Consider the following 14,064-nt stretch of genomic DNA (forward strand, 5'->3'; position numbering starts at 1 on the left):
TACTTTTGCATTTGATTTTTATAGGTAACATCTATAATTGTTCAAGTCGATAATTTCTTTCAAATTATGAATTCAATTTAATTATTTAACATATATGAGTGTGATATTGTTTTTATAGAATTTTTTTATCATCTAGATTTTAATAGTATGCTCTCATAAAAGTAAAATGCCCCTAAAAGCCAATTCTAGTGACACAAGTACTACATACAACAAAAACATCTTACAAATTTGTAATTTTATTATATTCCATTCAATCAATTTTTTTAATTAAAAAAACAGTTTTTAAATAAATCTGGTGTATATACACAATGTAAAGCGGATTTTATATTGTTTTTGCATGTCCTCAAACATAAGTCAAATGTATGCTGTTCATTGTCTCTGGTCTGTTTTTCCATCAAGTGATAAAGGTCTAAACCAGGGGTAGGAAACGTTGTTCCTGGAGAGCCACTGTCCTGCAGAGTTTAACTCCAACCCTAATCAAACACACCTGCACCATCTAGTCAATGAGGCTACAGGCATGTGAGTTTTTTTCAGGGTTGGAGCTAAACTCTGCAGGACAGTGGCTCTCCAGGACTGACGTTGCCTACCCCTGGTTTAAACAAAATGTCAGACATCCTTAACAAATCTTTTTCTTCCTCCTTGCATACAGAACATGGTGTTGAAAAAGGACAGAACTCCAAACAACAATGTCCGTCGTTCAGACCCAGACTTCAATGACGTCACCGTCCTCCATATCCAGGTCAGCTGGAGTCTGATCATATGTGACCCTTGACCCATCAAAGAGAAATTTAGCCCTCCAACTAGCACTGGCAGCCATACCAGAGACATACTGAGACAGGATGGACCCTAGAGGAGCATTCTTAAAAAAAAGAACATCGACAGTTGAGCACTAAATGTCCTTCACAAAAACACAAGTTGCACAAAGGCACAAGAAGAACATCCAAAAAGACATACAGTACAGACCTTTTGTAGGGAATACTCCTGCACAGACGCTTTCTCTTTGCCTTGCAGTCGCAAAGTAATAAGATGACGTTTGTCACTCACTTCTTGTTTATTCTCTGTTACTACACAATCTGGAAGAGACAGATGGTACAAAAAGGATTTTCATGGTTTCAGGAAGTGTCATTTATAGAATGTTTCTAATTAAAAACATTTAAAAGGATCCATTCAAAAACAATGGAATAAATGCACTGTAATGCAAGCTAATGAATTCAGCTCAAAATTCCCATTGTTTTCTATTACCTATAATGTCAGCTATGCCGAGACCCAGCTCACTGACAGACGCATGAATAGGGAGATCTATATCTTTCTTTAATAACAGAATTTGGCTGGGTGTGACATTGAGTTTGATGGCCAGCTGTTCCACAGCTTTAGTCAAAGGAGCCGTCTGCAATCGAAAGACACATTTATTTAATGACAGTCCAAGTCGAATTTAAAAACATTCATTTGCCAGCTTAAATAAAAAGGTAAATGTATTCATATACTTTTATTATACCAAACAAATGTGCCTAAAAAAACACATTTATTCCACTTACAGAGAGTATAGGGATTTTGTACAACTCTGTTCGGCAGCGGAATTTTAGTGAAATTTCTCGCGCAGAGTCTCTGCCCTCAGTATTCAGGGCACGTCTTTTCTGTTTGCTGTCTGAAGAAATGATGATGATGTCATCATCATCATCATAGTCATTCACAGGAGATGGAGAGTTTCTGTATTCAATGACAAGTTCTCGAGGCTCAGGGGACAGACACACAAGAGAGCCGATCGCATCCAGTTTCCTGTTGATTTCTCTGGAACAGAGATAGAGAAAGAGAACAAGAGAATGTCAAACCGGTTTACTCATCTCTGGCCTTACTAGCGGTTCATTTCATTACTTCTAATATTGCTATTCATTTCTGTATCCTCCTTGAAAGGTAATTATTGAGTGTCATGACAGAATTAAAAATACATTTTGCATAAGAAAAGAACATCACGCTAAAAGAGAGATCAGGACAAGTTTGTTGTGGTAATTTCTATTATCACTGTATAATTTCCCTATAAAATCACTGTATTATCAATGTCACTCACCGTAATTTTTTGTTTGCTCGTCTGCTCTGTTTCACTGGTGGACTACATGGTGGTGGGGGTGGAGAGGGAGAACGAATAATTTCTCTAAAGGTGAAGAAGTTGATGGTTAGATGAAAGGACACAGCTTTGAGTAGGCTAATCAATCAGCTGATTAACTGGGCTGGCTATAGGTGCGTTCACCCCATTACTGTAATAACGAGATTGCAACTTATAAGAAGCATTTACGTCCTCGTAGAACTCGTAATTATAACTTGGGAATTATTGGAGAACTCCAACTTGTACCATGTGACCGCTGCATTCATTTAGGCGTAATATGTTGTATATACATTTATTTATTAGGCGTTTGCCATAGAAAGGCATAATTCCGATTCCATGAACAGCTCAGAGTAAAAAGTTCCGTGTTGTCATCTCGAAATAACGGTAATTACAACATGGCATGAACGCAGCATATGATTCATTTGGATGTCAAGGAGTTATTTTTGATGCAGCTGTCACAAAAACAAATAATTTATATTGGGTACATAATGACTCACTTTTTATATGCCAAGAGAAACTAAACTAAAGAAAGTACACTAAAGTCAGTCTGTGTACTTACTGAGCTTCACTCTGTTCTGGCTCTTCCTCGGAGCCACTCAGATCAATGCTGATTGGCCGTTTCACTGCACGGGGTGGGGAAGGAGACCAAAGAGGGCCACCCTTTTCCTCATCTGGCATGGTAAATAAAAACAGCAAGGATGCCATTGGAATAATCTTACTTACAAAATGATAAATATCTATAATAAGGAGTCTTCAAGTAATGAGAAACCTTCACTCACAGGAAGCAAGTATTACATAAAGGCAAGATATACACGACCATTCAAGAGTTTGGGGTTGGTACGATTTTCTTTATGTTTTTGAAAGTAGTCTCTTATGATCATGATCTTATGAACACCACATTTATTCGATTAAAAAATACAGTTAAACCGTAATATTGTAAAATATTATTACAATTTAAAATAACTGTTTTCTATTTTATTATATTTTAAAATATAATTTATTCCAGTGATGCAAAGCTAAATTTTCAGCATCATTACTCCAGTCCTCAGTGTCACATGATCCTTCAGAAATCATTCTAATATGATTTGCTGCTCAAGAAACATTTCAGTTGTGCTGTTTGATTTGTAAACTTTTTTTCAGGATTTTTTTTATTAATATAAAGTTCAAAAGTACTCATAACTTTTAATAACTTATAACCCCCCCTGTATAAAATATGATTTACTCAGAGGTAACAGTGGTCTGAAAGTTTTGATACCTGTGAGACTGGTGTTTCTGAAGGTTATCGGCTTCAGATTTAAGCAGCTGTTAACCTAAGACACAATAATATAACATCTGAATTACCTTTGTTTGCACCTTGCAACACATCCATTCCAATGCATCTAGATTACAGTCATATTTTAAAACATTTGATGTTAAGCAGGAAAGATAAACCCACCTTGTTGGAGTAAACAGGCACGTTTGTGATGGACGAGGCGTCGATCATGCGTCGGCGTTTGGGAGGATGTTGTTTTGGAGAGTCTGAAACAGAAACACTCTTATCCCCCACACTGTCTGATACCTGAAATAGACAGAACAAAGACAACATATTTCCCATTTGATCTCATTTTGGGTTTCAATGGTAGTTATAACAGTAAAAATAGATTTAGGTATCTGTTGACTGTCTAATCATAACATAAGCGAGATAACAAACTGGTTTGTTTTGCACTGACTTGTGTAACAACTAACGTTACAGTCGAAACTGTTCGGTTAACCGGATAAAACAATGTTTAAAGGATCTAACGTTAAGCATTATTAATAACTCCAAAAGAGGCTGATTTAAGTGAATTTAGGGGTTTTGAATGTAAACATAACCGTATTAAAAATCTGAAACCAGTGCTAAATAATGTTGTTGTAAATTATCTGAGTACAGCAAACTTGAGGCTAAAACTTACACATTTACTTGAATAAAACCTTTGAGTGGATTACATTTTCTATGTTGTTGTTGTAACTTTACATTAATCAATATGACAACTGATTAGCCAGCGGTGCTAATTGCACAACACGACAGTCAGTTATATAGATTACATATTCAGATAGTTTTCAGACAAGAACTATTCAAACGTCGTGTCCATGTAAAATGTACAGAGTAGCAATAACTCTTTAAAATTAATTATGAATAAATGTTATACGAAAGATCTTACCATTTCAGCCATAGTCCGCTTCTGCGCGCTCATTCCCGTGCGCGCACTAGGCGAGTCGGCGTGACGTCACAGAACAAAGCCTGGGCTACTAACTGCGCACTTTACTCCATTGACAAGTCTTCATTCTCACCCATTTAAACGTTTGATTCTTTTACTAATGAGGTAAATATTCAACATTTTGTAAGATATGGTGATTTATTTATTGCGAGACGGAAATTACTTAATTACAATAACAGCTACATTATATAATACAATGCTAGAAGTATTGTATTAAAGAATGAAGATATTAGATATAGGTCTACTCTAGAAGGAGGGGTGTAATGTTCATTTTCAAAAATGTAATGCACCAGGAGAACAAGGATGTAATTCAATATTCAACATAAATATGAGAACAAAAACTTAATGTGTGGCCCTGGATATATGTGGTGTTTTAGCCCTTTTCAAGATATATTTTTAACATTTAAAAACATGTATCACTCTGCCTATATAAATTACAGACAATAGATTTGTGTGCCTTTCATTCACATGTAAAGGGTTTATTACTTTTAGCACAATTCACTTGCAGTTGGTCTCTTTGTATCCAGATCCACAAAAACATCATACAAAAGATACAGTAGAAAATATACCAACACTATATACATGGTAACAGAAAAAGGGGAGACAAGCACATAAAAACAGAATGGATGCTCAATATCCTGTTTTCAATCACAACAATCATGCAGGGTCTTTTTGCAAATAATGTCCCATTGTTGTATATTTCTGTCACTTCTTTTTGTTCTCTTTGCAGGCCACTACATATCGCTGAGCAACGTTGAGAGGTGGAGAATAGCCATCGGCATAAGATGTATCCTCAAACAGCACTGAGTAGTCATCCTGGGGCTGGAAAAGAAGTGAGACGTGTCATATTGTATGGAATCTATTCTTCTACTCATACACAGTGATACCATAAAACTCATAATGAAGAAGAAATGTTCTAACAGACTATCAACATTAATCTCATGAGGGTTTAGAGAAGCATGTTTAGAAATCGTGATAACATCTTTTAACTCTTTTCATTCTTGTTCCGCTCACCCGATGTGGCGGCGTGTGGATCAGAGCTCTGTAAAAGCAAGTGGTCTGTGGATAGAGGGCCAGCACCAGCTGATCTTTACTGAACAGGGCTTCTGGGTCGGACTCTGGGTTTGCTTTCCACTGTGGAAGAGGAATGATTCTTCTCCGACTCAACGTGTGTCTCCTAAATAAAAGAGAAAATGAGACAGTGAAAAAAAGAGGAACAACGAACAGGTCATAGTTTGTTTTAAAGAACTCCTGGAATTACACAACAGTTCAAACGTTTATGGTCAGTTAAATTGTTTTTATGTTTTTTGAAAAAAGGCTGCATTTATTTGATCAAAAATACAGTAAAACAATAATATTGTGAAATATTATTACAATTTAAACATATTTAAATGAATTTTCAGTATAATTACTCTAGTGTTCAGTGTCACATGATCCTTCAGAAAATCACTCTAATTATTTGCTGCTCAAGAAACATTTATTATTATTATTATTCTCCAAGTTGTGCAGCTTTTTCTGTTAACACCATAATACATTTTTTTAGGATTCTTATATGAATAGAAAGCTCAAAACAACATAATTTATTGGAAATAGAAATCTTTCTTAACGTTATAAATGTCTTTGCTGTTACTTTTGATAAATGTAATGTGTCCTTGCTGAAAAGTATTAATAAAAAAAAACAACCTTTGAACGGTAATGTATCAATTTAGATGAGGGTGAATATTATTAATAAATGGCATTGTACTTACTCTTTACCCTCTTCATCAATGTCATCCACTTCATACCTGTTAAACAAATAACATCATGATGCTACATTATCATTTCACACCATCAGGTTTTAAAGCTACAAGTGAATATAAATAAACAGATCAACTGGTAGATGATTACTTGTTAGTGGAGTGATTGTAGCTGACGACTTCCGCAAGAATCCACTGTTCATCACCATCCACAGCCTTCACACGAGCCGCCACCTTGTCCCCCTGCTTAGCCACATAGTCACTGCTTGCTGGTATAGCGCCACACAGTGGTGGTGGACTGAAGGAGTAAGACAGGTATGAATTAGTGAAATATAACAATCATTTTGACTCAATATTCACTGAATAAATGACCATTTCTAAAACGAAGGGAACATAAGAGATAAACCAGGAGACACTGAATGGTACCTCTCGCCAGGTTTGCCAATCCAAAGAGGAAGGGTCATGGCTGACTGTTGTAACAAGGTCATCAGGACACCTCTGCGCATGGTCTTCCTGGGTGGGTCGGTGTCACTGTACACTCCTGCCATCCTGGCAGCTGCAGAGAGAGAAGGGGTCGATTAACTTCCACAACTGTTCAAATACACACAGATGCACAAGTTTACAAACTAACAACCAAAACTTACCAATCCGTCTTTCCTCCAAGAGAGATTTAATTTCAGCAATCTTGTCAAGTGCCCGGTGAAGTATACTGTGGGAGGGATGAAGATTAATCTGATCATTTACACCTGACATAAAAAACAATAATTTCTTAAAATGGAACGTTTTTTTGAACCTTCAGGGTGAAAAAAACAATCAAAATTTGCATATGTGTTTTTTTGTGTGTTGAGTTTCATATTTGATACAGCAGGTATGAAATATGACAATTTGGAGCTCATACTTTAAAGGAGGCAAAACATCTCAATTTTATTCACAGCCCCAAATTTCGCAAACATTTGCCATTGCTGATATTTATATGGCCAAAAAGTAAGATAAAATCCTGATAGCTTGTGAAGCCTTGTCATTTATTTATACTCACATTTTAACATGATTTTTCTAAAAAATAATAAGTATGAATAATTAAGTAAATCTAAGTGTTCATATTACTAACAATATAAAAGTTATTCTTTCATATACTTCAGTAAATCAGTAAATATTTCACAGCAAAAAAAAAAAAAGTGTCAGTAAAATGCATGTAGCAGATCGTGTATAACATGTTCTTCAGCAAAGCTTTGATCATGTTGATAGTTTAGAGTCTTTAGAAATTTGAGTACCAAATATAAAGTAGGCTAGGCTTATAGGGTTAATAAATGTTCAAAAACTCTGTCTTTCCAGTCAACACATTTGAAAGCCTTGGGCAAAATTACCACAAGATGGGGCTATATAATCACAAGATGTTTCTTGTGAAAAGAAAAACAAATAGTCAACACGGAAAAAGATTGAGTCAAGAACAGATCACCTGATGAATCATCTTGTGGTCATTTAATAATTTCTCACAGTGAAAATGCATACTTTGCATTAAAGTAAAGTGGTGCAGCAAGAGAAACCAAATGCAGCAACAGTCATTCAGCCTCAGCCTTACCCACATTCAGCCTCAGCATCAGCTTTAGCTGTAGTGTAAAGACCCCTCAGCTTTGTCCTATAATATGGAGAAGCTAAGGAGAAAGATATTAACAATTTTAGTATGGAACAGAGAAATCATACAAGAAATAAAATTCAAATATATAAATATGAGAGAGATCCAGTTTGAAAATAATAACATCCTTTATTGCCTGAAAAAGTTGTGATTGTAGACAATGCAATAGGAAATCATGTCGTACTCTTATTTTCTGTCTGCATCCTTTCATGTGTTTTTTGGATGTTGAGAAGGTTGTGCTCACTTCTTGATCGCTCTTCCTGTGTATTTAAGAGAGATTAGTGTATAACACTGGGTGAAGGTACGGGGTGTTTGCCGAAGCATATAAACCCAAACTACAGTGATTATGCATGAGAAACAGAGTAGTGCTCACCTGAGTTTGCTTTATAAGCTGATGCAGCTCATTCAGCAACTCTGCGATTTTGGTGTCTGCTGAAACTAAAGCCATTGTATCTGCAAGAAAAAAGTTATTCCAGCTATATATATATATATTGTTTATGTGTTTTGACCCCATTTCATTATGTTCCACTATACAGTTTAAACCTTAAAAAGCACCACTGCGCACATAGCACAAAAAAAGATAATGTTGCTATAATGCATTAATTCTAATAATAATGCATTTAGGTTTACGTGTTTTTTATTTATCTCAAATCTACATACATAATAGAGCGCCATGGACTGGATGGATCTCAGATCACACCCTCCGCGCACACAGATAAGCAAGAAAAGCGTGAATCTCACCTTCAAACTCACAGTTTCGCGATGCTCTCCAGATTCAACTTGTGTATAAGTACACGAGCTATGACCGAAACATTTATTCACTATAGTTTCGCTTTCCTTAACGAATTTTAGGATTTGTTTTCGCTTTGCATTGATTGGATAGCTTTGTAGCTAGGCCTCATACGGACACATTGAGGGGACAAACTTCATGGCCTGTTTTCAAAACGCCTTATTGAAAACGAACTACTGGGAAGGGAGTGGGGACCAGTCATCAAATTCGTGTTTGAGATGTTTTAACTGAACGAATCTTGCATTGGCGTATCTTAAAATATTCCAGTGCCATTGTTTTGTCTTAAGATGGACACCAGTAATGTTTTTTTTTCTAAGGTACATTTATAAAATTTGCTTAAATGCCTAATTGAACTAAGGCCTAATCCAGGCTTAATCTAAACACTGTCTGGGAAAACAGTCTTTAGAGAGATAAATAACAACTACCAATTGTTAATTATATACTGTTACTTCAATATATTGCCACTATCGTGCATTTTGGGCACATTACATGATAGCCTATACAGATTATGTAATGTGCAACAAAAGAGCATCACAAATTATCTTTATTATTATCATCACTATCACCACATTAACCTCACATATTTTTGGCTAGATAGGGTTATATTTCAATGCAGATTTTTTTTAAAATATGAATGTTTTATTATTGCCATAATGTTTTATTTTAAACAATTTAGCTGGTTTTATTTATGTTTAATACTTAAACCAACTTTGAAAAAAGTACTATCATGAGAGAGTGAGGACAGAAAGAGTTTAAACACATGTCACATATAAGAGATCATATGGGGGAGGGCACTGTTAGACATGAAATGAAAGAGACAAATCATTCAGAAAGTAATAAGCCCTCATATATCTGACCTGCTCTTGTGTCCAAAGGCTGTGAATGATGAGATAATATGGAGTTAATTTTCAACAGAGACACTTTGAGGGGAGGGTGAAGAACAAAACAGACAGACGGCGATAAGTGGTGGTTTATCTAGAACAGAAATCCCTACAAACTTTGTAAATATTTACTGTACAGCACGCTGCACTCTCACATGATATTAATTTGAGAGCCAAGGCAAACAGTGCAATGCAAATAGGGGAAGGGAAAGAGAATAATGTGTACTAAAAGAGCAAAAAATTAAAGAGATTGGGGAGAAAAAAGTTCTTGTTTTATGAGAGAAAACAGAATCAACTCTGTTAAAGAACTATAGCACTATGGTTAGAAAGAAAGAAAAAAAGAGAAAAACACATTGTAGTACATTGGGTTTTACCCGTGTGCTATATTCAGTGTGGCTTTGGAAGAAGAAATATTGTAATTTTTGCCAAGTATTTGTTTCACTCATTTCTCACGTAGCTCATGCACTCTGGTAACCAAATAATACATCTTGGAATATTTGAGCACAGTAGAAAACTGAATCTGTTGTACACGTACTCTCTCATTACAACAGCATAGAACCACAGGAGTCTTACTGTAAACGTCGACATTGCCCAAAAATATCCACAGCAGACCTCTGCCAAAATCCACTGGAATGACTAAAGAACTTTATGTGCTTGTACAATGGAGTGCAAACAGAGAGCATGTCAGTAAAAAAAAAGTAAAACAATAAATAGGCCTACATTATGCATAGACTTCATATTAATATAAACAACAAAAAATAAGATTAAAAAAAATATTTATCTTTATATTTAATATGTGTATAAAATTTATTTTTTTAGTTACCAAATCCTAGTAAGAAAACTTAAAACATTTTAAAAATATTATTTTTAGGAAATTTATTTGATAAAAAATAAATTTCTTTTTTATTAACAGTTATTAATACTGTGAGCTGTTTTTAAATGTGAATATATTTTAATATATTCAAAATTTAATTTATTCCTGTGATGTCAAAGCTGATTTTTCAGCATCATTACTCATTCAGTGTTGCATGATTCTTCAGAAATCAGTCTAATATGCTGCTTTCCTGCTAAAGAAACATTTCTGAATATCATTAATGTTGAAAACAGATTCTTTGATGAATAGAAAGTTCAAACAAACAGCATTGATCTGAAATAGAAATCTTTTGTAACATTACACACTACCGTTAGAAATTTTGGGGTCATTAACATTTTTTTTTCCTTTGAAAGAATTCAATACTTTTATTCAGCAAGTTTGCATTTAATTGATCAAAAGTTAAAATAAAGACATTAATAAAGCTACAAAATATTTCAGATAAATGCTGTTCTTTTAAACATTCTATTCATCTTAGAATCCTGAAAAAAATTTACAAAACTGTTTTCAACATTGATAATAAGCAATAATGTTACTTGAGCAGCAAATCAGCATTTAAATAAAAAGAATACTATTATTATTAAACAGTTGTGCTATTTAATATTTTTGTGGGAACCTAAATTTTTTCAGGACTATTTGATAATTACAAAGTTCAAAAAATTTTAAATATTAATTTATTTTGCCTTTTGAATGGCTGCGGCGAAAGGCTTTTTGCCCCTCTGAATCTTGTACTTGTTGGATGTATACCAGCATGCATTAGGCATGCTAACCAGCAACCACTTTAAAGATATACTATTAATGTTATTTAGTCTATGAACTGCAGGGTGAAATCTTTAGTCTGCTAGTCTTTGCTTTGATGGTGCTAACGTTTGCCTGACGGCAAGGAACAAAACAGCTTGCGGCCGGCCTGCAGAGAATCTTGAATGATGGATTTCGGCTTTGCTTTGCCAGTGGAGGATGTGGATTTTGCCAATTGTGGCAGATTGGATCCTCTGATCCTCTGTGCTGATGGCAGAACTCACTATGCAGTTTGTTATGCTTGGTTACACACATGTTTAATATGTCTGTATAGCTGTATAGTATAAGCAGCACTGACAAAGAGAATAAACTGAATTAGAGAGGATAGGACACTGTGAATCTAGCCAAAAGTACACTACAATAAAGACAAAAGACATTTTTTCTGCTGTTTTTCCCAGCATGTGCAAATCAAAAAACAATTTTCCCAAATAGTCAGTCAAATTAGGCTACACTGTTTTGACAAACTAATCATCTGGAGTAGATCTCCAACAACGAATAAGCAAACTAAAAGAAAATGTAAATAGACATTCACACAAAAGGCAATTGAAACGAGCCTTGCATACTCCCTAAAGACAAATGTGCAAAATATTCCCTTTAAAACAGAGAAGCAGGTTAACGGGACACAGTCCACAGAGGGATGTGTGAAGTCTAAACACAAAGTCAGGTGTAAATAACACAGAGACAAACATTAACTGAATTAATCTAATCTTTCTAATCTTTATCAGCAAATACACTCAGAGAGAGGGAGAGTTAATGAAAATAGGGATGATAGCCAAGGCCAAACTTAAAATTTTTAAAAAAATTAGTGATTTTGACTGAAATAAAAATTAACAGCATATGTCAGGTAGACCTAAGTTTTGAGATCTTATCAAGTGAAAAATATAAAACAAAAGTCCAAGTCAAAACAAAAACAATGTCATCTGCTCTGAAGGACATCCTGTCTGGCAGTAGATGAGGTCTACTGATCAAACATTAACTGGTATCTGATGCAACTTTCCTTCTGGTCATGCTGACCCATCCACAGGCCGCAGGCGGGGAGCTGAAGGAAACGAAGGCGGAGCCACGTCTTTAAAAGAGGGCCACTCGCAGACTTGCAAACAACGCGAGGAGGACAAGAAAGAAGACACGTAGAAAAAGCTAACTCAACGTCGCATTTTTGCTAGTTTTTCCAGAGCTAAACTTCTGTTCGTCTTTATCCACGGTTGCTCTTGAAGTTCTAGTTTCGCAATTCACTGTCAAAATGAGTAACCACGTTGAGGTGAAAAACATTGAACCGACCAGCTTTGAGGACCGCTACTACGATGAATATGAATATTATAACTTAACAGACCGTTATACGGGTATGTTGTCAAAGAGCGTTATTGTTGTATCATTTACTCTGAAACTTTTATGAATGAACTTTACATATAGCCCTTTTTTGAGAGTCGAGTCCAGTGACGGCTTTTGGGCATCTGGCAAAACCCTGATAGTCTTAAAGCGCGTTCGTTTATGCTCGAGATTCTTCATAGTGTTTGTTGATTCTAAGTTTGAACTCATCCTTGTCTTCTGTTAACTACAGAGTGCCCTACTCGCAAGGGCAGGACGAAGAAGGAGGCGAGTTGCAACACGAACAGACCGAACCCCGGTGGACACGAGCGCAAAATAGTGGTGAAACTCCAGAACGCTGAGAAGAAATCCAAAGAGTGACGCAGAAGAGGTGTGTAAACATCTTTCCACATTTACATTGAAAGGTTAATAAAAAAACTGAATAATCACATTTTCTTCTAGATTCAATCGGACGGCTATAACTGGCAATCGACCACAGGTGCGGGAAAAGGGCGCTGGGCTGCAGAAGGAGACTTCACTTCATGAACCTCTGCCTCATGATCAGATGATCGGGAGGAGGCGGAGTGAAGCTCCCGGTCCAGTGACTCGTGAAGTGGGGAGTTTTGTCAGCCGAGCCCTGCTCTTGGGCGATGGGCCCTGCAGAACGAGCACCTGTTCAGAGGAACCGATATGCTTGTGGTGGTGAATGTACGTTTTAAATCGGAGCTTTGACCAAGTGTAGATTTTATTTTTGGTGTTTTTAAATGGTAGCCTACATTTTAAAAGTTTTCTTTTAATAAAGATACTTTTTTTCCCATCAAACTTGAGATTTGTTTACCTCTGGCCATTCAAGTCATGATAAAAATGCAGCTGCTATAGGCCTACCTTCAAATGAAAATGGTACAAAATGGGACAAACTCTTAAAATAAACTGTAAACAAATAGGCTAGTCCACAACATTTAGTGTAGGCTACAATGTTTATCCATTGATAAAATGGTAAAACAGATTTGCAACAGTAATGAGTGTTTTAGAAAAATAAATCTTAGTACAATAAGTGTCAATTCAATGGATTATGTAGGGTAGACAATAGATTAGGTAATTGGTATGAAATGTAGCTACTTTTCTAGGTTATGTTCGTTTATTAGAACAACAAAAACGTTTTGTGCATTTAAGGTTTCGTTTCTAAAGCATTATGTAATGGGATGCCAACGTTTTCATAGAATGTGAAAATTTTGGAGAGGATGGCAATAAGCTAGCTTTGAAAGCATGATATGTTGACACAGAAACGCATAAATCCGAGTGATGAGGACGTGAACAGCCCCGGGTAGAACGTAACAAGTTGACGTTTTAGACGTACACTCGCAAACTTCTCACTTCCCCTCGGGGGAATCCCCGCCGCCATTTTGAAGTACGTTCAACCTCGTCAAGTGATTTTATCAGTATGTTTACCCCCACCCCACACAACTCTAGTGTATATTGGAGTTATTTTGCCATTTCATTGCAAAATATTTGTAGCTACCTTAAGCTGACTTTTAGTTTATTGTATTGTTATTTTCATTTGTGTATTTGTTTTTTACTTTTTTATATTAACAGCCCGGGCAAGCATACATAGGCTTATAGAAAAACAAATGCATAAGAAAAAAAACTGTAAATAAATCGGCTCCATTGTGGATTTCGAGCGATCAAGGGCTTAGGGCGTTCCATTTAAACAC

General features: G+C 35.8%; 3 protein-coding genes across 5 annotated transcripts in view; 1 reads left to right on the forward strand and 2 right to left on the reverse strand.

The window, feature by feature from the left end:
• Nucleotides 1-216: 216 nt before the first annotated feature.
• nfatc2ip (nuclear factor of activated T cells 2 interacting protein) lies at nucleotides 217-4,356 on the reverse strand. The gene is made up of 9 exons (XM_077212271.1): nucleotides 4,282-4,356; nucleotides 3,537-3,659; nucleotides 3,357-3,411; nucleotides 2,661-2,772; nucleotides 2,066-2,149; nucleotides 1,536-1,788; nucleotides 1,243-1,387; nucleotides 964-1,073; nucleotides 217-859 (listed from the first exon to the last, which is right to left on the reverse strand). Exons 1-9 carry the CDS (start codon nucleotides 4,312-4,314, stop codon nucleotides 698-700), a joined length of 1,077 nt encoding a protein of 358 aa, XP_077068386.1. The 5' UTR covers nucleotides 4,315-4,356; the 3' UTR covers nucleotides 217-697.
• A 430-nt stretch (nucleotides 4,357-4,786) lies between these two features.
• The window catches only part of sgf29 (SAGA complex associated factor 29), a 30,413-nt gene continuing 21,135 nt past the window's right edge, over nucleotides 4,787-14,064 (reverse strand). For 2 of the 3 annotated variants that reach the window (XM_077212275.1, XM_077212274.1), the window contains exons 3-11: nucleotides 8,081-8,160; nucleotides 7,892-7,967; nucleotides 7,654-7,726; nucleotides 6,719-6,783; nucleotides 6,501-6,630; nucleotides 6,226-6,372; nucleotides 6,087-6,122; nucleotides 5,353-5,515; nucleotides 4,787-5,160 (exon numbers count right to left, since the gene is read on the reverse strand). In XM_077212275.1, coding sequence (XP_077068390.1) covers nucleotides 5,044-5,160; nucleotides 5,353-5,515; nucleotides 6,087-6,122; nucleotides 6,226-6,372; nucleotides 6,501-6,630; nucleotides 6,719-6,783; nucleotides 7,654-7,726; nucleotides 7,892-7,967; nucleotides 8,081-8,155 — 882 coding nt within the window. In that variant the 5' untranslated portion in view covers nucleotides 8,156-8,160 and the 3' untranslated portion in view covers nucleotides 4,787-5,043. Of the gene's footprint in view, nucleotides 5,161-5,352; nucleotides 5,516-6,086; nucleotides 6,123-6,225; nucleotides 6,373-6,500; nucleotides 6,631-6,718; nucleotides 6,784-7,653; nucleotides 7,727-7,891; nucleotides 7,968-8,080; nucleotides 8,161-8,448; nucleotides 8,630-14,064 lie in introns of those variants that run through there. The other variant, XM_077212273.1, reaches the window with a different exon arrangement.
• On the forward strand, nucleotides 12,125-13,174 carry nupr1b (nuclear protein 1b). Its single transcript, XM_077212269.1, has 3 exons — nucleotides 12,125-12,387; nucleotides 12,606-12,743; nucleotides 12,815-13,174. The coding sequence occupies exons 1-2, from the start codon at nucleotides 12,288-12,290 to the stop codon at nucleotides 12,731-12,733; spliced, it is 228 nt and encodes a 75-aa protein (XP_077068384.1). The 5' UTR covers nucleotides 12,125-12,287; the 3' UTR covers nucleotides 12,734-12,743; nucleotides 12,815-13,174.

This window comes from Siphateles boraxobius, unplaced genomic scaffold (genome assembly GCF_051911475.1).
Source record: "Siphateles boraxobius isolate OS27281-9 unplaced genomic scaffold, OSU_SipBor_1 66, whole genome shotgun sequence".
Lineage (NCBI taxonomy): Eukaryota > Metazoa > Chordata > Actinopteri > Cypriniformes > Leuciscidae > Siphateles > Siphateles boraxobius.

Coding starts and splice junctions, on each gene's coding strand:
- nfatc2ip (XM_077212271.1), bottom strand. CDS start 4,314: ATGAGCGCGCAGAAGCGGACTATGGCTGAAATG. Junction 2,773..3,356: donor CAGAAACACCAGTCTCACAG/GTATCAAAACTT, acceptor TTACCATGCCAG/ATGAGGAAAAGGGTGGCCCT. Junction 1,074..1,242: donor CGGCATAGCTGACATTATAG/GTAATAGAAAAC, acceptor TGTCTCTTCCAG/ATTGTGTAGTAACAGAGAAT.
- nupr1b (XM_077212269.1), top strand. CDS start 12,288: ATGAGTAACCACGTTGAGGTGAAAAACATTGAACCGACCAGCTTTGAG. Junction 12,388..12,605: donor CTTAACAGACCGTTATACGG/GTATGTTGTCAA, acceptor TGTTAACTACAG/AGTGCCCTACTCGCAAGGGC.